At 41.0% G+C, this 24381-nt stretch overlaps 1 protein-coding gene across 5 annotated transcripts in view; it reads left to right on the forward strand.

Annotated features, from left to right (window-relative positions):
- Positions 1 to 24381, forward strand: part of fubp3 (far upstream element (FUSE) binding protein 3) — a 92525-nt gene that overhangs the window by 7923 nt on the left and 60221 nt on the right. For all 5 annotated transcript variants that reach the window (XM_041194492.1, XM_041194493.1, XM_041194494.1 and 2 more), the window contains exon 2: positions 21344 to 21449. In XM_041194492.1, coding sequence (XP_041050426.1) covers positions 21344 to 21449 — 106 coding nt within the window. The remainder of the gene's footprint in view (positions 1 to 21343; positions 21450 to 24381) is intronic.

The raw sequence follows: 24381 nt of genomic DNA on the forward strand, positions 1-24381 counted from the left end.
ATGTGGCCTATATCAAATCTTCACAGTAGAATTTAGATTGAGAGTAAGTTGGTTTGGAACAGCAGAACAAATATTGAGGTTTATCGTAAAAGTTTATACCAATGCATGAACGTCCATGAATTGAAACTTTGCAGGAAATGGTTACCTCAGTTCTGCCTTCCATCTCTCACACAGCTTCAGCTTTTTTTTAGGGAGACCAATTAAAATTGGTTAACATTGTATGTTATTTTGTCACTGAGGCTTAATTAAAGATTCTTGTCAGCTTGCCTGTGGTCAGGGGGAACTGGAGTATTGAAGTTTAGTTTAATCCTTTACGGTGTCCCTCAGTTGGTATTTTAACATTAATGTTTTATTCAGCAGCCATATATTCAACTGAATGGTATTTGTAATACTAAGTGAAGGTCTTCAGGGTGTCTGTTTTTAAAATCAGAAAAAAGCCTGCTGGAGAACTGCCAAGTTAAATCTCTACTTTCGCAATTTATTAGAAGGGCTTTCTTGAGCTGATGGGCTTGTAGTGACTGAAGAAAAGTATCCATCCTGGTTTTTTCATTGATCCTGTGTTTACCAGTGGACATTAAGTCATCACGAAATGACCTAAGACCAGGATTGATGGTCTTTAGCTCTGAAGGAGAGTCATATGGACTCAAAATGTTAACTCTTTCTCTTTCCACAGATGCTGCCAGACCTGCTGAGTTTTTCCAGCATTTTATGTTTTTAGTATATATTATATTGGTGTTCAGCCTGGTTAGGTTAATGGCAAATGACTGGAAGCGACAATACGCTGGATTTTGGTATTTTACGCATTAAAGTGGGAATGTTTCTAAACCATTATCATCTCTGGATGGTGCACTTTTGATCATCAGGGTTCTTTGCTTTTGTGTCATTTAAGTTTTTCGCTTTAACTGCTCCATGTCATTGATAGTAATTAACCTATCATGCAATGTGATTATTTGCACTTTAAAGAGGAAATTGCTCCACTCCCATTACCGTACAGAAATGTCAAACATTTGTGCATCTTCACACATTTGCATCGGCAACCCTGCTCCATACTCAATAGTTTATTTTTCATAAACTACCACTTCCTTCTAAATGCATGTGACTGATCAGCCTACCTTTCGGGGAAATTGCTTATTGAAGTAAACTTAAATGTTCCCTTCATCATCTTGAAAACTTCAAAATTGATCCAGGGAAACTTCTTTCACTTTCTCTGATTCAAACATCAGAAGATCAAGGTAGAAATTGGGGAGTGAGGATTGAGAGAAGCAGTTAGGCAGAACCTTTGTGGGCAACGAATATAGATTCAAAGGGCAAGGGATATGTATTCTGGAGAAAATTAAATAGGGTTGATGGCGTCAGACATTGGCTTTTGGGCTGGTTATGTATTCCCTATTCCTGCAGACTTTCACTAGCTTAATTGTTGCCCATTGAGATGTTAATTTTTACCTTGATTCAGATATGTGCCCCTTTGAGAGGTGAGAGATGCTTGCTATTGTTTAATGGCAGAAAAACAACCTGACAATATTTTGAGAAGCCCCAAACTGCCTTGGAGGATTGTAATTTGAGATTTCCTGATGCCTTAACTGGCATATCATTTTCATTTCGCCAAATGGCTTTTTGCTTAAGTGGAAGATGACAGTTCGTTAAGGGAGTATTTAAAGTTTCCATAAATGTTTAGAAACTCCTACAGAGAGCTGAATATTGGACTGTGTGGATATCTGATTTCCTCCTTCAGAATATCATTTTTGAGGTTGTCACTTCTACTCTTATGTAGCTTTCTAATTCAGTGCAGCAAATACTGTACAGTATGGTGCACCATTTGCAAAGATATTTTTGGAATCACAGGTTGGAGGCTGATAGTACAGCTGCTGCACCCTGTTGTTTTGTTTCAGCTGATTTTCCTTCCATGGTAGTATTTGTTTTTTCGCATGTGACTCATTTATCCAGTTGATGGTTTCTCATCCTCCATCCCCAGTGAAGTCGATTTTGCCCAAAACGCTTGTTGTCTGTACCCTCTCCAATAACAAGTGATGCTTGGCCATCCTTATATACCTCCGTCCTTACTCGTTGGATCCCAGTCACCCAATGCTTGAAATTTTTAATTCCTGACGGGCTTTAAATCCCTCCAAGGCCTTGATTGTTTCCACCTGTAACCACTATCAACTCAAATATTCCCTTGCTGAATGCTTCCTTCTGATTTTGGCTCCTTGTGCATTCCCACCCTCCTTTCACACTACCATTCATGCAAAGCGTAGTGGAAATCTTTCTCAAGCTGTTAAGCTTGATCAATTAAAAATTTTGAAACTGAGAGTAATGGGTAAGGGTATTTGAAATTACAGAACCAAGGCGAGTAAATGGAGTTGAGTTACAGTTCTGCCAGTATCTCATTGAATGGTGGAACAGACTTGAGAAGCTCATTTGTATTTTCCTGTTCCTGTGTTCCAGTGGTGACCAGGTCCTACTCCTCAAACTTCCTTCTCCTCCTATAAAACTCTAGTTAAAAACCACCCATTGACCAAACTTTTAATCACTCCTAGTCTTTGTTTTGACTTGCCTTCAATAGCCCCTGTGGAGTAACTTTGGAGGTTGCTATGTTAAGGGCGAAATAAGTGCAAGTTGTTATTGACACCAATTCTGTTCTCTATATTTTGCTTCGCCTGGCATATCTTTAGGAAAGTATTGTATCAAAAGTACCATGTTTCTAATATGCGCTGTTTTGAGAACTCTAGTGTGCAATTTTGGAACTCCATATGTATGAACTCCTGATCAAGGCTGTGATATAATTTGAAAATATGAAGGGAAATGTTATTATGTTCAAACTGTTTGAAAATATTTTTTGATAAGTGAAAGATATAAAGTTTATTATCTGCTACAGTTTTTTTTTGTTTATTCAGTTAGTCTCCGGTTGGTACTTGGAGTTACAAGGTTGGGGGTTAGATCCTGCATAGCAGGGTCAGGTCATGTTCTGAGTTGAATCTCCAGTGCGTTCCTGAGGCGTGCTTCATTGTCAGAAGTGCTGTTTTCCAGATGGGATGTAAACCTAGGCTCCTTGCTAATTTTGATTGTTCTGGTGGACATTAAAGATCCCACGACACCTTTGAAGACTAGCATATCACGTGCTAATCAAACGTTCCTCGCCCAACCACTCTGGTCGGTCATCTAGTGATTGTTGTGGGAGATTGCTGTGTCTAAAATGGCTGCTATGTTTATCTACCTAAGCCATAGTTGATTGGATGAAATACTTTCACATTTCAGTGTGATGGGAAGTATATTTGTTATAAGCAGTTTTCAGTGCTTGGTGGAATAACAGTTGTAGTTTACAGTGGGAGTGCAGATGGTTGGGCGAAGAACACAAGTACCTTTTTAGTGCAAGTTTTAAGGTATGAGGAAGGTTTCTGAAACTTTCATATCAAGGGCTTTATTATATTCCTGTGTTGCCTTAAGTTTTTGGAATGCTTCAATTTTAATATTCTGTTCTTTCCAAGCTCGTGTTTGAACCTATTCCAGTTTTAGATAACATTGTAGGACACTAAATGAATGGGAGAAAAGGGGTGGGGTGGGGGGGGAATTGCTTACGGGCAAAGTTTAAGTGGAGCAGGGGAAGAGAGAAACAGAGGAATTAACATTCAAAAGTGAATGAGATGTAGTTTGGATCTTCTGTGCTGCACAAACAGAATGTGAGAGATAGACCTGTATAGCTCGATTTCTCACTATGAGCTTTTGAATTGAATTCATGAGGAAGTAACCAGAGGAAGTTGAGTGTTTACCTGTTCAAGAGATGGCAGAGCTAAGTAAGCTACAGTACTCTTGTCTGCCTCTCAGCTGGCTTTAGAGAACGTGGCAGGAGCCTAGAAGCAGCTCCACATCCTATCCTCTTAGGAGTTTGGATTGGAGAGTAGTGGTTGAAAATTTATTGGATGTGAACTTGAAGCATTCCTTTTGATTTGGTACATCTGTAAACATTGGACTGTTTGATTTTTCAAACCGACAGGTAGTGGTACAAAAACAGATTAGAACAAATAAGAACAAGTGAAGATTTCTTCAACATCAAGTGCCCTTTTGTAAAGAGTGCTTTGATCTCTCACCTAAATTCTGCTGTAGTTTAGTAGCTTTTGCTGTGGGCCAATCATTTTTGGCTTCTGGCCTGCTGCCTAATGCAACTTCTTTCTGAGCCCTATAATCCCATGCTGGATCAGTTGTAACACTGGGCTAAGAATTGCACTTTCAAAATGCCAGCCCAGCGATATTTCTATTAATATATGGAGAATGAGTTGAATTTGTGCTACCAATCTTGCTATCTGCAAGCTCCAGCCACTTTCTGGGTGAATTATTTCACTCTATCCCTTAATCAGTTAGCTAAGATTAAGGCCCAAGGTGAACAAAACTCCACCAGATAAGTGATCCAACAGCCCCCCACCCCCCCCCACCCCAAATTGTTGTAGTAAGCTCTTCACTGTCTCCCTTGGTTTCTTTTTCACCTTCTCTTAACCAGGAGTTCACTAAAGGCAAAAAAAACTTTAAATACAACCTGCACAAATAATTTGTTTACCTAACTTTGAGCATTGCCCAATTTGGAAAGTAACAGAACTTCTGCTTATATTTATATCTGTCACGTGTTCTGTAAGCTGATATCTTATTAACGTAGCCCTATCACTCACCAGGACGTCACGCTCCTGTTTATTGCTACTGCCTACCAGTAACAAGTGGAGCAGATAGTACCTTATGCTTGCTGAACAGATTTGTTCGGAGACATTACGAGAAATGTTCCTGTTCATCTAACACAGTTTGTTTTTAAGTCGGGCATTCGAGGTGGGTTAGAAAGGAATCACTTAGATTCTAATGGTTATTTCGAGGTAGTTTAATGTGGTCAGTAATAAGACCATATATATGTTGCCTGTTTGTTGTACAGCTGATTTGTATTTTGCATGCTGTATTGATATATTTTGGAAAATAATACTTGCTTTAACAATTTAACTTATTTAAAATTGTGTATAATAGCACAGCAACCTGTGAATTGGTGAAGGATAATGGATGTTGATTGGTGTAGATAGATTGTAGGCTCTAATGCGATTGCTAGACATTGTGACTTACATAGTTTAATTTTTTTTTAAAGATCACTCGTGTTGGGGTAGTCACTGAGGGGACTTTGTTTAGAGTAGCACATGCTGTTATGTGTCAACGTTTATGCATTTGGCTGTATGTGTTATGACCAGGGAAAGTGGGTCATTGTGGAAAGTGATTTGTTATCACTGGGGTTCATGAAGAAGCTGTGAATTTGAGTGCATTCAGGCCTTTTTGTTTTGCAAAAATAGTACTCTGATAGTAAATCACTCAGGTTTTATGGATTTGTCATGAGATGCTAAGCTGTGTCAAATCATTTTACCAGGTTACAGCTAAGCAAATGATAGTCTGGAGCATAAATATAGCATTGGTATATATAATGGGAATTAAGTTAGAGGAATTTGTGCAGCTGTAAATTATTTAATATAGGTTGATCTGTAGATTTGGAAAGATTGTTCTTAGTGCTGTTTCATCAATGAATCCTAAATCAATGCCAAGATCTGTTGTTATCAGTGACTAGAGATATGTGCAATTGAATGGATTCATTGGTTTCAACTTTACATGGCCTGCAGGCTTCCACACTATGCACCTGAAAAACCCATAAAAGACTTGCGTGTTACTGCTATAGATATTATTGTTCTCTGTCTTCTCTCCTGAGTATGATGGATTTCCAGCTGGCTTGGCAAGATGTGCAAATTTAAACTGCTGTAGTGGGTGACAATATTGTAGATTGTGTGAGGAGCTGAAAGTACGTTATTCCACAAAAAAGACTTGATTTTAAAGATGTAGATTAGAATGGGGTGCGAACAGGTACTTTCTTCCTTTTCTCTGATTTTAAAATGTGAATGAGACTAGAAGTTGAGTCTAGAACTAGGGGATGTGGTCTAAAAATTAGAACCAGACTTTTTAGGATTGAAGTTAGGAAAGGGTGGTAGAAGTTAGGAGCACTCTTCCGCAATTGCCACTAATGCTAGTAATCTTAAACCTGAGATTGATAGATTATATTATGTGGGGCAAAGGCATGTGAAGTTCAGTCACAAATCAGCCATAATCTCATTGAATGGTGGAAGACACCAGAGGCTGAATAGCCTATAATCTGCGAAGTCTCTGGGACTATGTGCAGCAAGGCCACAGGCTTCGTTAGAATGTGGGCATACTGTGGAGCGATTTCCCTGGTTTTTTTTTATTCATTCATGAGATGTGGGAATTTATTGCCCATCCCTAATTGCCCTTGTTCAGAGGGCAGTTAAGCGTCAACCACATTGTTGTGGGTCTGGAGTCACATTTAGGCCAGACCAGGTAAGGCTGACAGATTTCCTTCCCTAAAGGACATTAGTGAACTAGATGGTTTTTTTACAACAATTGGCAATGGTTTTGTGGGCATCATCAGACTTTTAATTCCAGATTTTTATTGAATTCAAATTTCAACATCTATTATGGTGGGATTCAAATCTGGGTCCCCAGACCAATAGTCTCTGAAATGCTATTCCAGTGACAATATCACTGCCACCACCTCCCCCAATGGTTACCAGTGCTTTTAGGACCACTGTCTGTGTTTTTTTAAATGCTTTGGGTATGAAAGGAAAACCCTGAAGATTTTTTGGGGCGTGTAACATTTTCATGCTCATGTGGAAATATGCCATGTTAAAATTTGTGAAAAATACTAGTTCTATTGCATACTGTTTGAAAATGCAAATTTAATTTTATGTGGATTGTTACAAGTACAGAGGAAACTTTCGCATTCTCTATTTGGCACTGAGCTGTCAGGATATGACTGACCGTTTTAAATCTTCCTAAATGAGATTAGTTGCTTCATTTCCAGGGTCACCTTACTATTGGCATTTCCATGAGTCACACAGTTGGTATGAGCATTTAGCTCAGTGACTGGAAACTTAGAAGAAAGCCTAGTTGCTGTTAATGAAATTTAAACGGTAGCCCATAATTGTTGGAGTGAGCAATTGTGATAACACACCCATATTACGATTATTTTTGTATTTTTGTGCCTGATACAAGTTTATCATGCAGAATTCCAGGGAGCAGGCTATATCATTTTTGCTGGCCCAAATTATTACAATTAAGTGTGTGCATGAAATGTCTGAAAATTGTTGGGATTTATGGGACCAGTGATACTACAGGTACTGCCCTCAGACTGGTACCTGTACATTGGGGCCTAAGTCACTTGCAGGCTTCTGTGTCAAATTCAATCTAAGGTCATCTGTACACGTGTGTTTGTTACATCATCAGCTCTCTTAACATGAGGAATTAAGTTTAAATGGTTTCCCAGTGGTCCAATAGAATACCATCTAATTTGCATTCAACAATCTCCATAACAGAAAGCAAAGTACAGGAGATGCTGGAATTTTGAAATAAAAACAGAAAATGCTGGAAATACTCTGCCAGTCAGGAGAGAGAGTTTTATTTCAAAGCTGTAACTGTGACTGAGATTAGATGAGAATCTATGGCAAAGAAATTAGATCTGGTGTGAATTTTGCTTTGTATGGTGTAGTCCTAGTAAAATTCAAAGCATGTTTATTGAGTGAATGTAGAGGTGGAGAACTTGGTAATCCACCAAGGTTCCATCTTTTTCCCTGCAGCTCTTTGAGCATTGCCCCATCTGGGATACATTGATATCTAGCTAGCTCTGACTTTCCATCAGTACTGTAAGTTGTGATTCAGTGGTAGCAGTATCACCACTGCCAAAGGTTAAGGGTTCAGGTTGCACTCCCTGAAGCACATAATCTAGGCTAACATTCCAGTGCAGTACTGAACTGTTGGAATTGTCATCTTTGCAATGAGACTTTAAAAACGAGGCCCCATCTGCCCCCTCAAGTGGGCGTGAAAGATCCCATGGCACTATTTCAAAGATATGCAGGGGAGTTCCTCCTGGTGTCCTGTTCAATATTTTTCCTGCGACCAACGTTTAAAAAAAAAACAGGTATTTACTACATTGCTGATTGTGTGCAAATTGGCTGCCACATTTCCTATGTTACAACAAAGACGATGCTTCAAGTGTTCGTCTATGTCTGTTAAATGCATTGGAACATCTGAGGTCGTGAAGGGCTCTATAGAAATGCAAGACTTCCTGTAATAACCTTCATAACTATCACTGTGTCACTGCCCCAACATCAAGTCTTAGATGAATCAAGCTTTCTGTGTCCTAACTTTGGGAAGACTAAAACTGCCGTTTGTGTCTCAGGAGAAGCTTTGCAACCTAGCCTCTGGTCTACCCTCCTGTTTGAGCTGAGTTTTAAATTCCATATTCTGTCCATTGCAAGATCATCTATATCCATTTTCTCAATATTTGCCCTTCTCTCAATCCTTCCCAGCTCTATTGGGCTCCTCTAAATGCAAGATACTTCTAACTGTATCTTCAGGATGGAGATAATGCACTTTATGGTCTGATGTGCAATGATAATTACTGTAAATCTGCTTAAATTTGATACAGTTCCTTTAAATGTTTTGTTCTTCAGTAAGTACTATAGGTCATTTCAAAGGCACAGATATGATGGTTACCTGTGCTGTGTCCATTAGTCATGCTTGTAGGGCATCTGTATAACAAAGAGGGTTTAATGTGCTAATATTTGGATAGTGTCAGCCATGGCTCAGTTGATAACACTCTTGTTTGAGTGGACTAGAATGTGGGTTCACATAGAGCTGGACACAAAATCTAAGCTGGCACTACCAGTGCATTGCTAAGGGAGTGCTGCACTGTTGGAGCTGTTTTCACGTAGATGAGATGTTAAACAGAGGTCCCATCTGCTCTCTCGGGTGGGCATAATGGACTCTGTTGCACTATTTCAAAGAAGAGCAGGGGAGTTCTCCCTATCTTCAAAGATGGTTTAAGCCGTAACTTGGGCAATATTGCATCAAGAGAGCGGTAATTTTGACAGTTATCGGGAGAGTCAGAGACGGTGTAGCAAACTGACGCGTAAGTGGCTGAGTTTCAAAGTTGTGTTTTATAATGTGTTAGAGCAGCAGAAATATGTTTGTTTGATATTCTGAGGAGAGTGATAATGCCTGTGATTATTGTAAATCTGCGGCTACATTTGCATGATTTGCTGTTCAATAAAACTGACTAATAATTTATAGACTGAGGCGCAGTCTGTTTATTCCGGCTCTCTGAAGTTGAAGAGGTCATGTTACGTGTGATGTATCCTGTAAGCTAGAATACAGCGATCAGGATTCTCTTCCTCTGCTATATTTAGGTAGATATTCAGTGTATGGCAAGTAAGTGACACTAAAATTAAATACCTAGATTATATAGCCGTAAACATCAGACCAGAACTAGATTGACCTGTAGTGATATGCGTATTAAAAATAAACACCGTAAACAGGTTAGACATGGCCTTGACAGAAGAAAGCTCTAAATTTAATCTTTGGGCTTCATCTTCGCCTACAAGACTTAAGTATCTTCATTTCGTTAAAATAACCTGTCTGCCATTCGTTAAAGGATTTCTGTACTTATTGCAGTCCATTGGAAATAGTGGCAACTTCCTGTTGAGCAGTTCACTTTCCTGCAGTCTTTCAACATATAGGAAGTTATTTTATGGCACTAACTTCCTTCAAGTAATTGTTTTTTTATTCATTCGTGGGATCTGAGTGTCATTGGTAAAACCAGCATTTATTGTCCATCCCTAATTGCCCTTGAGAAGGTGGTGGTGAGCCACCTTCTTGAACCGCTGCAGTCCATGTGGTGTAAGTACACCCACAGTGCTGTGAGGGAGGAAGTTCCAGGATTTTGACCCAGCGATAGTGAAGGAATAGCAATATAGCTCCAGGTCGGGATGGTGTGTGGCTTGGAGGGGAACTTGCAGGTGGTGGTGTTTCCATGTATCTGCTGTCCTTGTCCTTCTACAGCAGAGATCATGAGTTTGGACAGTGCTGTCAAAAGAGGTATGGTGAGTTGCTGCAGTGTACTGGTGGTGGAGAGGGTGAACATTTAAGGTTGTGGATGAGATGCAGATCAAGCTTCTTGAGTATTGTTGGAGCTGCACTCATCCAGGCAAGTGTGGAAAGTATTCTATCACACTCCTGATTTGTGCCTTGTAGGTGGTGGACAGGCTCTCAGGAGTCAGGAGGTGAGTTACTCTCTGCAGATTTCCCAGTCTCTGACCTGTTCTTGTAGCCACAGTATTTATACGTGTGTCTGTGTGTGTGTCTCTGATATCTGATTTGCAAATGCTGCTGAACATTGCAATCATCAATGAACATCCCCACTACTGACCTTGTGATGTGATGAAGCAACTAAAGATGGTTGAGCCTAGGACACTATCCAGAGGATCTTCTGCAGCATTATCCTGGGTCCCAAAATGATTGGCCTCCAATAATTGCAGCCATCTTCCTTTGTGCTAGGCATTACTCCAACCAGAGAGGAGCTTTCCTCTGATTCCCATTGACTTTAATTTTGTTAGGGCTCTGTGATGCCACACTTCATCAAATGCTGCCTTGATGTCAAAGGCAGTCACTCACCTCACTTTGGAATTCAGTTCTTTTTTTCCATGTTTGGACCAAGGCTGTAATGAGGTCTGGAGCTGAGTGGGCCTTGTGGAATCCAAGCTGTGTGTCTGTGAACAGGCTATTGCTGAGTAAGTGTTGCTTGACAGCACTATCAGTGACACCTTCCATCATTTTGTTGATGATTGTGAGTGGACTGGGGCAGTAATTGGCCAGATTGGATTTGTCCAGCTTTTTGTGTATAGGATACACCTGAGCAAGTTTCCACATTGTCAGGTAGATGCCATTGTTGTAGCTTTTCTGGAATAGCTTCTAGTGGCGCAGCTAGTTGTGGAGCACAAGTCTTGAGTATTACTGCTGGGATGTTGTCAAGATCCCGAGCCCATGCATTCAGCCAATTCTTGATATCAAGTAAAGTGAATCAAGTTGGCTCAAAACTGGCATCTGAAATGCTGAGGCACTTCTAGCTGATGGTTGCAAATACTTCAGCCTTGTTTTTTGCACTGACATGCTGGGCTCCCCCATCGTTGAGAATGAATATATTTGTGGAGGCTCCCCTTCCGGTTAGTTATTTAATTGGCTACCATCATTCATGACTGAATGTGGCAGGACTGCAGAGCTTTAATTTGATCTGTTAATCGTGGGATCGCTTAGCTCTGTCTGTCACATTCTGCTTCTGCTGTTTAGCATGCATGTAGTCATGTTGCTGCTTCATTAAGTTGGAACCTCATTTTTAGGTGTGTCTGATGCTGCTCCTGGCATGCTCTCCTGCACTCTCCATTAAACAGTATTTAAGGTCTTGGTAAAGCTCTGAGAGTCTTCAAAGAGAGAGGGAAATATCAAACAATGAAGAGCATTTGATCACTTTCCACAAGTTCAAGTTGTCCCTCCGTTTGGTAAGGTTAGTAGTCAAGATGCTCATGTAAGGAGACTGGGGAGGAAAAGTGATATTTGAACCCATTGTTTTATAGATGGCTGAAGATTTAGTATTTTTTAATAAAAAGGCCTTGGTGTTTTACAGGGAAGAAAAGAGCAAGTAGAGTACAATTGGAAAGCCATTGCACTCAAAATATTAATTATTTGGGCTGTGACAATAATGTGGATCATTCAAAGTGGGTTTCATAGCCAAGGAAATCAGTTGCCAGCAAAAGTCAGAACTAAGTAAAAATTTGGTGAGTTTAGAGAAAACAGTTTTTTTCAATTCATTCATAAGATGTAGGCATTGCTGGCAAGGCCAGCATTTATTGCCCATTCCTAATTACCCTTGAGAGTAAGCTGCCTTGAACCTTGGCAGTTGGTGTGGTTGTAAGCACATCTATAGTGCTGTTAGGGAGGGAGCAATTTATGTCCAAGTCAGGATGGAGTGTGACTTGGAGGTGGGGATGTTCCTGCTGCCCCTCCTTTTTGGTAGAGGTGGTGGGTTTGGGAAGGAGGCATGAGTATGATGTAAATCTAGTCATGGTTTTCTTGAACAAGCAAAATTATTACTTGGATGTGACAAATATTTTTCCTTTATGATCAAAGACACTGGTTTTAACTTCTGGTTATTGACCTTTTTGCTACCCACTCTATCTAGAGCCCTCATAATTTCATGCACTTCTATTAAATTTCCCCTCAGACTCTGTTCTAAAGAAAACAATTCCAGCCTATCCAATCTTTCCTGATAGTTAAAAAAGTAACTTCATTCCTTGCAACATCCTCATAAATCTCATGTACCCTTTCTAGTGCAATCACATTCTTCCCGTAAGGAGGAGACTCGAACTCCACGCAGTACCCTTGCTTTGACCTAGTGAGTGTTTCTTTACAGTTCAAGCATGACCTCCCTGTCCTTCTATTCTATGCCTTGGCTAATAAAGGAAAGTATTCCACATGCTGCCGTATCAATCTGTCCCATTACATTGGGGATCTGTGGGCATGCAATCCAAGGTCTCTCTGTTTTTCTAGGCTTCTCAGAACCCTACCGTATATTCTCTTGCCTTGTTTGCCCTCCCCAACTGCCTAATCTCTCACTTCTCCAGGTTGAATTCCATTTGCCACTTTTCTGCTGACCTGACCAGTTCATTGATATCATCTTTTCTTCTTCCACCATCAGTCTCACAAACAAAAGGGTAGAAAATTAATGGCATAAAATGGACTGAGGAGCAGAGATAGCAACAGCAACAGCTTGCATTTATATAGCACTTCTGAGGTGGTAAAACATCCCAAAGCACTCCATGGGAGCATTACAGGTTAAAAATTGGCACCAAATTAAAGGAGGAGGCATCAGGAGATGTGACCAAGAGCTTGAGCAAAGATGTAAGTCTTAAAGGAAGGGAGAAAGGTGGTGCTGGTGAGGTTTAAAGAGCGAAGTCCAGTGCTTAGGACTTCGATATCTGTAGGTAAGTCTGTCAGTGGTAGAGGGTGGGAATAGAGGGATGCCAAAAAGGGCAGACTTGGAGGAATGCAGAGTTCTTGCAGGCCTTCAGGGCTGGTGTAAAGCAGTTATTAGCAAGGAAGAGGTATTAATGGCCTGTGGGCAAATGTAGGTCAATGGCAATGTGGGTTATGGATGAACAGGACTTGGTGCGTGTTAGGATGCACCCAGTAGAGTTTTGGATGAGCTTAAGTTAATGGAAGGTGGGAAATGGGGCTTTCCCAGTCGAGCACTGTCATAGCTGAGCCTGGAGGTACCAAAGGGTTTCAGCAGCAGGTGAGCTTATGAAGGGGCAAGGGCAAATGATAGAATGGAAGTTAAGCAGCCTGGGTGATGGAAGGATGTTGAGTTGGAAGCTTAGCTCTAAAATATTAATGTTAAGATTGCGAATGGTCTTTCAGCCTGAGACCATGACAAAGATAACAGGTTTTGATGGTAGGTTCATCACTTACTGTGCTCAGTTATCACAGAGTAGCAAAGCAAATTTGAGTTGTATTGTGAATAAGTTATAAGTCTGTGATTTTTGTACCAAAGCTGGAGAATCTTGAATTTTAAGCTCCAACGTTGCTTCTCTGTTCAGTTCTGGACATTAAAGCACAAGGGACATATAGTTTTCTGTGATAAGATAATCTGGGTGGTTCAAATAAAAGGACTCCCTCATCTATGCTATCTTTGGAAATTTTAAGATTGTGATTAGTGTAGTAACCTAGATGTGTGATATACGTAAAATAGTTTATAACTAACAAAATCTCAATCAGTCTACTGTCTCAAAATAACTCCCTGTACATCGCACATGTAATGCATACTGGTCCAATATAATGCTGACAGGAGGAGATAGAGTTTCTGCTTTTATGGCTGCAGAAATTGTGATTCCTGAGTGTGTAATAATGAAAAGAGCTGTATTGTAATTATAAATAAAAAATTTGTAAAATCGAAAGCACTGCATTAGAAAATATTTGCTCACATGGATATGAACTGTTGTGGATTCCTCTATTTGTTTTCCATATGGTTAGAAAAGCTGCACATGAGCCCTAATTTCACCTTCCTTGGATGTTACACTCACTAAAGAATAGATGCTTACTTTTAGCAGTTGTTTAGGTCTAATACAGTCATTGTGGTGTACTGTCAATTCATGATTGCATTGATCCAAAACTCTACAGTTGCCAAATTTAAAACACTAAAGATCTGACTCCTTGTGCTGTCATTTGGAGCTCTTATAACACAAATTCAAACTGCATGTGAACCAAGGCAGAAAGTGTTGGGAGAGCCTGACAGCAAAGCCAAAGGCAAAATACTGCAGATGCTGGAAATCTGAAACAAAAACAAAAATGCTGGAAAAACTCAGCAGATCCGACAGCATCTGCGGAGAGAGAGACAGAGTTAATGTTTCAAGTCCGTATGACTCTTCAGAGCTCTGAAGTTCTGAAGACCTGCTTGAGTTCTGACAGCAAAGCCTCTGTGTACCACCATGCAGTGCCCACACATCTACAACCTGAGTCAATAGCATTGGGGCAAATATTTGGCTGTACATGTATAACTTTGCCTGTTTAAATACTGTACAATTTCACTCTCCCTTCTCCCGATAAGACAACTTGTTACCCTTATTATTGTACCATGCTGCACCAACTAACTTAGAAACAGATACATTTCTGGGTGCCGGTGCCATCTCATCTCAATGGTGAGGTGAAAACTTTTTTTTTTTACAGTGACTGGTTAGAATCTGGAATGCACTGGTTGAAAATAGAGTGGAGGCAAATTCAACCTGGCTTTCAAAAGGGAATTCGATAAGCACCTGAAGAGAGAGCTTACCCGTAACTCTGCAAATTCTGAGTGGGACTAGCCGAGTTGCTCTTGCATAGAATCAACACAGACACAATGTGCCTAATGGTGGCCTTCTGTACTGTAACCATTCTGTGATTCTAAAAGCACAATCCACATGAGCATAAATATGGAGATTTTTTTCTGCAAGTATTCTCAAGTATATTGTCTTGCAATGTATTTTGTCTGTCCATCACTGGTGTGTGTATGTATTAAACTCTTACAGTAGGTAGGGTACTACAGTTAGCTTCTGTGCTAGATGGGGAAGATGGCTCAGTTCTGAAAGCCTGATTCAGTGAGCTTGGCTGGAAAATACACATGTGTTGGCTGAAGGTGATGTGATGAGGTTGAACTGCAATGTCCTCCATGGTCAAATCACCTGTGACACTTGTTGTCTTGGCTCATTGGTGAAGAAAGGGAACTTGAATGATGTACCACTTGGCTCCCAGTGACTGAAACAATATTCAGCATTCGCCAGCCCCTCCAGAAGAGGTGATGGTGGTGAGGGGGAGATAAGATCCTAATGAGGTGATCTCATTGTAACATACAAGATTCTCAAGTGGCTTGACAGAGTAAATGCTGAGAGGTTTTAGTTTTTTACCCTTAGTGTCTCCAGCCAAGGGGAAAGGGCCGATCATTTAGGATTAAGATGTGGCAAAATTTCTTCACTTAAAGCGTTATGAATCTTTGGAATTCTCTACTCCAGCGGCTATGGATGTGCCATTGTTTAATATATTTAAGGCTGAGTTGGATTTTGTTGTCTCAGGGAATTAGGGGGTTTGGGGAGTGGGTGGGAAAGTGGAACTGATGCCAAAGATGAGCTGTGATTGTACTTAATAGCAGAGAAGGCTTGTGGGGCCCATATGATCTATCCCTATTACATTCTTATATTCAAATATTGCCAAAGTCCAGAACCAGTTATCTCTGAGCACTGAGTACAGTAAGAGCATCAAATTCTGTGCAGCTTTTTTTTTGTACATTTGCCAGTTTGGAGCTGTCACTTTCCTTGTTTCAGTTTGTTCCTGTTGAGTTTTTGTGTTCTCAGCTGCCCAAACTCAGCAGGATTCAGCTTTAAAATGCTCCTGAACAGGAGTAGTTATCAAAAACTCAAGCAAGCTGTTGCTAGGGTTGCATCAGCTGATGATCATTACTGTATGAGACCAGTGGTGTTTCTTCAATAGTTGGCAGAGTTCACTTTCAACTGTGCTGTGTAATGCTTTCTCTGGGAAGAGTGAGAATGCAAGTAGTACTTACATGTGGCATTGATTTGACTTTGCACTGAGCTTCCCTACAAGAAAACGTGTTGCCACACAAAAGAATAACTTCCCTATCCACTTGGCAACCTGTTGTTTCTTGGTTAATTGCGGCAGATCTTTTCCCAGGTTTACCGCTGGTTGTTAGGATTTCAGTGGTGTATAATAGTGGGATGTGTGAAAGAAAGAACTTGTATTTATATTTTGTCCTTAGAATGTCCTTAAGTGCTTTACAAACAATGAGTTGCTTTTGAAATGTAGCCACTGTTGTTTTCTAGGCAGTCCTGGTAGCCAATTTGTGCACAGTGGGCTCCCACAAACAGCCAATGGATGTATGACCAGACAGTTGGTATTTTTGGTGGTAATGTTTTGAGGCCATGATACCAGGAAAATTCCTGGCCCTTTGAATTGTGCCTCATTTTAACATACCCAACCAACTTGGGTAATGTTGCACTCCATCAGTCCTTCCCTGAACTGTCATTCTGGATTATGCATTAAGTTTGACAGAGGGACCTGACATAACCTCCTGACTTGGTCAAGCATGTTGCCCAGTGCATCAAGGTGAAACTTCTAATGCATCCAACTGGGAATTAGCGCCAAGCACTGAGCAATCCAATTAGATTTTGTTTTTCCAAACTTGGGTTGTATCTGAAGTGTAATTATATATTTATACAGTACCTTATCACATCTAAAATGTTCCAAAGCAGTTCACAAAGCCAGTTACATTGAAATGTCGCTACTATTATGTAAGCAAATTTGACAGCTGTGTTGCACAGATTGAGCCCCCAAACAGCAATACTATGAATGGCCACTTAATCTGTTTTTGTTTGGAATTGATTATCGCAAGCTACTTTTTTTCAAACCACCACTATTGATGCCTGGGCAATAATTTCAGGGACCTCTATCGTGATTGTCAAAGTCAACAGGCAGGGATCTTTTTGCTAAGCTGCTTCAAATCTGCCTTTTAGAACATTAGCCTCCTATTATCCTCCAATAATGAAGCTGCCCATGCCTACATGTGGCAAGACCTGTACGACGTTTAGGCTTGGTCTGATGTGTGGCATGAATGTTACTTGCCAATTAAGTGCCAGACAATCACCATCTCCAGCAAGAGGGAGTCTATAACTGCCTCCCTGACCATCGACACCATTAACAACATTGAATCCCCCACCATCAACATCATGGGGGGGCGGGGGCGGGGGTTCACCAATGATCAGAAACTTAACTGGACCACATGAACACTACAGCTGCAAGTGCAGTTAGAGGCTGTGTATTCTGTGGTGAGTAACTCATCTGACACCCCAGAGCCTGTCCACCATCCATGAGTTACAAGTCATGAGTATGATGGAATACTCTCTACTTGCGGCTCAACTAAACCAGAGCAAAGAAACCTATTTGATTGGCACCCCATCTACAACTGTAAATATTTACTCTTTTGAGCACTGAGGCACTGTGGTTGCAGTGTGTACAAGATGAACTGCAACAACTCACCAAAGCCTCTTTAACATACCAAATTTGTAACCGCCACTGCCTAAGCAGGGCAGCAGGCGCATGGAAACACCATCTGCAAGTTTCCCTCCAAGATGCATGCCATCCTGTCTAGGAAACATATTGCAGTTCTCTGCAGTTCCTTCATGGTTGCTGGAACAAAATCCTGGAATTTTGTCCTGAATTGTACTTGGGTGTACCCACAGCATGCACCTCAGCGGTTCAAGAAGACAGCTTCCTGCCACCTCTTGAGTGAAATGATGAATGATTAATTGCCTGCCTTGGCAAAAACACCCTAATACCATGAACTTTTTTTAAAAAATCATCTAACAAATCATTTGAAAAGCTTTAAATTATTGTAACTGTTAAGACCATATTTTATTTAGAGTATAGTTTCTGTTTTAGTTCATCAGACAGGACAGAGTTTAAGGCAAATTAATATAGCTGTGTATGTGCATTCTTAATCTGGATCACTGTTAGATTTTTATATTGGTTAGAAAAGTTGCACTGTCTGGTCTGCAAATTAGTGAAATTAAAAATACAATTGTAGTCACAAGTCACAGTAGGCTCCCACAAACAGCCAATGAATCTATGACCAGACAGTTAGTATTTTTGGTGGTAATGTTTTGAAGCCACAATACCAGGATAACTCCTGGCTCTTTGAATTGTGCATCATTTTTACACATCCAGCCAACTTGGATAGTGCTACACGCCATCACTACTGCCCTGACTGTCTTTCTGGATTATGCATTAAGTTTGACAGTGGGGCTTGATGTAACCTCCTGACTTGGGCAAGAATGCTGCCCAGTGCATCAAGGTGAAACTTTAATGCAACCATTTGGGAAATAGCACAAAGCACTGAGCAGTACAATTAGAGAATTAGTCACAGATTCCCTTCTTCATGCTGATTTGGATAACTTTAGCCAGGGTGGCAGCAAATACATTTGTACGAGTGACTGGAAAATCAGCCAGACACTCCTGCCTCCTTGGAAATGTATGTGTGCATGTCTAGTGAGGACTGGTGTGGGTGCAGCTGTAATGTGCCACCCACCAAACTGATCAGCGCCCACACTGGCACATACATTCTACCCATGTATCCATTATTTAATACTTCTGAGGTGGGGTGTAAGGAGGTGAGAGAACACTGCCAGGAACAGCACCTCTTCAACCTTTTTATGACATCTTTTGCAATCTCTCCTTTGCCTCCACCTATCACTGGCCTTCTATCCAGCTTCACCTGACCCTCACTCCCTTAAACAGTATATATTTCACCACGTTTTTACTTCTCTTTAGTTCTGATGAAGAGTCATAAGGACTCAAAACGTTAACTCTGTCTTTCTCTCCACAGATGCTGTCAGACCTGCTGAGTTTTTCCAGCAATTTTTGATTTTGTTTCAGGAACGTGATTACGTACAATGTATCTAAATCAGCTTGGTTAATGTCTTTCAGCCAGTATATTCTGGTCATGTAGCCAGATATGAATCAGTGTTCCCAAAGACAATGGCAAAAAAATCTCCTTTCACTAATTTGTCAGACGTTCAAATACCATGTGTTCAGCCAAATCTGGCTGGCATTCAGGGATCAGTGTCCCTCCATGTTTACATAATGTTTCCCCATTGCCAATAACAGACCAAGGCTTACAAGCTTGTACTTGCATAGTGTAATGAAACATCTCTTAAAATGATTGCCCTGGAACCAGCTGCAATATATATATATATATATATATATATATATATATATATTCAGCATTTATTGTATGGATGGTGGGTGGAATATTTCCACCTCAGTATTCTGAGAATTCTAAACTCTTCAGTATATTTCCTTTCAGAAAACAATTTTTTGACACCGGAAAAGATCATTAGCTGTCAGCATGGTCCTTTTCTATAGAAATTCCATTTGAAATGTCTTCTCTCCATGTTGCCCTCTGTCCTGATTCCACCAATCCCCACCCCCTTTTCTATCTGCATTATGACCTTTCCAGTGCAGTCCATATTTTCTCACTTCTGATTATATAGATTCCTTAATAGTCCACTGCTGGTTGAACTTCAATTTTGTGAAATCCTGCACTTGATTTACACCAGTAGTGTTTTTTATTCACTCATGGGATGTAGGTGTTGCTGACTAGGCCAGCATTTATTATTGCCCATCCCTGCTTGCCCTTGAGACGGTGATGGTGAGCTATCGCCTTGAACTGCTGCAGTCTATGTGTTGATACATCCACAGTGCTGTTAGGGAGGGAGTTCCAAGATTTTGACCCAGTGACAGTGAAGGAATGGGCGATATATTTCCAAGTCAAGATGGTGAGTGACTTGGAGAGGAATTCCCAGGGTGATGGTGTTCCAATGTATCTGCTGCCCTTGTCATTCTAGGTGGTAGCTGTCATGGGTTTGGAAGGTGTTGTCTGAGGAGTGGTGAATTCCTGCGGTGCATCTTGTAGATGGTACACACTGTACGTCGGTAGCGGAGGGAGCGAATGTTTGTGGATGGAGTGTCATTCAAGCGGGTTGCTTTGTCCTGGATGGTGTCAAGCTTCTTGAGTGTTGTTGGAGCTGCACTCATCCAGGCAAGTGGAGAGTATTCCATCACACTCCTGACTTGTGCCTTCTAAATGGTGGAGGGGCTTTGGGCAGTCAGGAGGCGAGTTACTCACCACAGGATTCCTAGCCTCTAACCTGCTCTTGTAGTCACAGTGTTTATATGGTTAGCTAAATAATCTGTGTCCCAAATTAAAGTAACTTTATGAAGCCAGTCATAACCACACACCAGTGCGAGCAAAATTATCAATTACTCATCGCTTAGAAATCCTGCTCTTCCATTGAACTTGTCTTTTACTTTGGCCATGGAATGCACTTGGCAGAGCTTGGGCTCCCTATGGACAAACATTCAAAGCTTGTGGAGGCCTGCAGCATGTTCTGACCACAGTCAATATCGCCAGCACTCTATTTCAACCCCCATCACCAATCCGGCCCCCAAACCTAAGTCCTCTCTATTTTTATAAAAACTGTGACTTGCCATTTTTGTCAAAACACTCGATCTTGCTTGTTGTGACTGTTCCACTTGGAATTGTCCATGAGGCCTGTCAGGTGCTTTGTTATATTTTGTTTCATAATTGCATTTGTAATTTCTGAATAATGTTTAGTGTTGTATATAGCATATGTCAAAATAATGCTACCTGGAATCTTGCAACATTTATACTGATTTGTTGCTAACTATTTCTGTGTAGAATAGTTTACTAAACTGGCACTGAACCAGTTTTGAAGGATCAAAGAGATGAGGAAAGCACATCATTACATTGAATTATTCCAGTGCCTAATGACGACACAAAGCCCCACGTCCAGTCCTGTTCTGCCACCCCTATCGTTGCTGATTGTTGTTAGCTCTCCATCACTTAGCACATCAACTTTAAAATTCTTACCTTGCCTATAGATCCTTTCAAGGCCTCAGTCTTCACTAACTGATCCACTGTCTGTTCCTCTCTCTTTGCACTTCACCACTGATGGCAATACCTTCAGCCACCTTGTTATGCCCTGCAACCCTCTCCTGAGCACTTCTATCTTGCTTCACCGCTGCCCCTGCCCCCACCACAAATTTTAAAAGTCTCATTTGCACATCCTTCTTCCACCACCGTCTCCAATTCAAACTTGCTGCTACTTGTATCTGACTCTGAATGTGGTGAATCTTGCAGTAGCAAAGGGGCTCTTTTCTGCTGGAGTTGCACTACCCTGAATGGTACCATGTTGTATTAAAGCCAAATTCGAGTTATAAAGCAGAATATTCCAATGTGAAGGGTTGTTAAATGTTGCACTTGTTTTTAACCTGCTAAGTTACTTCTTTTTTCCCCCCTCCTTCTCTGTTGAAGATTGCTGCTAAAATAGATGCTGGGACACATCTGAACAATTCCACTCCTGTGGTAGATCCTGCAGTCTATGGCTATGGGACTCAGAAACGGACACTCGATGACGGGGGTAAGCCAGCGTGTTGCTGACAGTATTTCTTTTCTTAATGTAACTGTTTGATTTTAGAAGTACTTTGTGCTCCCTTTGCATAATCTTTGCTGGTTACTTTTTAAATTAGATTCCTACCAGAACAAGAATGGCACGAAAAACTGGAGCTGTAGTACTCTAGTTTGTACCTGTGCTTCTTGATGGATTGGTACAAATCTCAAGCTTCTATAAGATTACTGTAAGGAGGCCAGGTACTTCCCATAGTGGTGTAACTTAGACAAGGCTTAACAATTGTATGCTGTTAAACAGCAAGTTTGAGAATTATGGCAGACAAATTACATACTGGTTAACACAGCCAATGTGATGCTTGGCATAAATGAACACAGGAAAGGGAGATGGTGCTCTCTTTTTAATCCATGCCCTACGATCCAGGAAAAGCTGTTTTGTGTTCCCTATGGAACATATTTTTACAAAGGAGTTTGGTGGAGGGGAGGTGTGGTTAGGGGAAACTAAACAACCTGTGATGGTAGGTTGTCTCTTCCTGTGCATCTTGCTCTGCTGTGAATTTGTTGGTCATCCCGTGTATGCTTGACCTCCACTTATCATTGGCTGACACAGTAATAACAGGGAGATAAAACTGCAATAAAATTAAACCTTTAATGAATTAATTTGAATTAATAGGTTTTCATTATTAGTCAACCTTGGAACAAAATATATTGTGCAGTCTCCTCATGGCTCTTAATACTGTTGCCTTCATCAACAGCATAAAACAAAGAACAACCTTGGAAAACTTTTTGAATTCAGTATTTTTTCCCCTGCATTTTACTGCTCTGGATCTAATGTTTAAGTGCAAGAGAGGTTGTCAGTTTGAGGTAGTTCACAAAGCTGGTAGGAACAGGCTGCCCGCATAGTTTGCTGTTGATGAAAAAATGCATCTCCTTGAAGGAAAAAATGTCTTCATATGAAGTGAAAAAATTACTGATTTAGCTCCGAAATGTACCTTATTTCAAAACATCTGCAAGTTGCTCCTTCATTTTTAGATGAAGGACAAATGGTACACAATCTGGCCTGATGACTGGTGAGGGAAATCCCAACGCAACATATGCATCAGTCCATGTCCAAATACAGCAAGACCTGGACAATATCCAGACTTGGGCTGGCAAGTGGCAAGTAACATTCATGCCACACAAATGCCAGGCAATGACCATCTCCAGCAAGAGAGAATCTAACTATCACCCCTTGACATTCAATGGCATTACCATTGCTAAGTCCCCCACTGTCAGCATCCTTGGGGCTACCATTGACTGGAAACTGAACTGGGCTAGCAATATAAATACTGTGGCCACAAGAGCAAGTCAGAGTCCAGGAATTCTGCAGCTAGTAACTCACTTCCTCACTCTCCAATGCCTGTCCACGTCTGCAAGGCACAAGTCAGGAGTGTGTTGGAATACTCTCCACTTGTCTGGTGAGTGCAGTTCCAACAGCATTGAAGAAGCTGGACATCATCCAGGACAAAGCAGCTTGCTTGATTGGCACCACATCCACAAGCATTCACTCCCTCCACCACCGACACACAGTAGCAGCAGTGTGTACCATCTACAGGATGCACTGCAGGAACTCACCAAGCCTCCTTTAACAGCACCTTCCAAACCCACAACCACTACCATCCAGAAGGATAAAGACAGCAGGCACATAGGAACAGCACCACCTGCAAGTTCCCCTCCAAGCCACTGTCACTGGATCAAAATCCTGGAACTCCCTCCCTAACAGCACTGTGGGTGTACGTACACCACATAGCCTGCAGTGGTTCAAGAAGGCAGTTCACCATCACCTTCTCAAGGGCAATCCGGATTGGGTAATAAATTCTGGCCCAGCCAGTGATGCCCACATCCCATAAATGAATAAAAAAAATTCTGCAGGCATGTTGTTTCATACAGTTATTCTTGACCTTTGGCAGTCACTGTTAAACTGGTCTCTGAAAATAACATATGGCAATGAATGATCTAAATAAATGCTGAAGTTAGACTTATTGATTTCCCCTACAATTCTAAAACTGCACTTTTGAGAAAATAGTGAAAATATGGTTCCAAGTAAACGACGAGTGTCTCGGGCCTGAAATGCACTGCCTGGAAGTGTGGTGAAGGCATGTTCAATTGAGGCATTCAAGAAGGCAGTAGATGATTATTTGAATAGAAACAATGTGCAAGAGTACAGGGAAAAGGTTGGGCAATGGCACTAGGTCATAATGCTCATTTGGAGAGCCAGTGCAGACACGATGGGCCAAACCTCCTGTGTTGTTAAAATTCTATGAAATATGTCAATCTTAATAGTGTTGATTAGTGGAAATGGCAAATATGAAGCACAGTGATCTATTAGTGGCACATTTAGTGGCAGAACTACTTCAAAAAGGAGTTCCAAAGCACCAGATTCATGCCTGATATATAAACTGTGGGACCATTTCTATGGCAGCCAAGCAGATGCACACACGGAAGCTGAAGTCACTGTTCCCAATTGGTTGCCATATCTCCCCCAATGATATATCCACAAAATTGCTTTGCTGGTCTGATAACACTGCACTCAGGCACTCTGTTGGTGACCAGGAAGCACTGGTGCTTTCAGTAGTTTGTTTAGTACTGTGGGAACATTGCTACATCCAGAGGCACGCACAGGGTGATCAAACAGGAGAGTGTTAAACAAAATGCATTAGGAAGCAAGAGTATTTTCTTCTTCTTTATAGCTTTGTTGCAATATAATGTTTTTATTAAACGATTGCTGCTCAATGTTTTTTTTGTTCAAATCCTCTCTCGTCTTCCCCTCCTCCCACCACCCAAAGAACTGTTTTTATGTCTTTGTTTTGTAGTTAGAAGTTATAAACTCTGCTCTTTATAAATCATCTGCCCAGTTGACCTGAGTCTGTGGAATTGAAATATAATGCCACTCTTCTGCTGATTCC

The sequence above is a fragment of the Carcharodon carcharias genome, chromosome 8 (genome assembly GCF_017639515.1).
Source record: "Carcharodon carcharias isolate sCarCar2 chromosome 8, sCarCar2.pri, whole genome shotgun sequence".
In the NCBI taxonomy this organism is placed as follows: Eukaryota; Metazoa; Chordata; class Chondrichthyes; order Lamniformes; family Lamnidae; genus Carcharodon; species Carcharodon carcharias.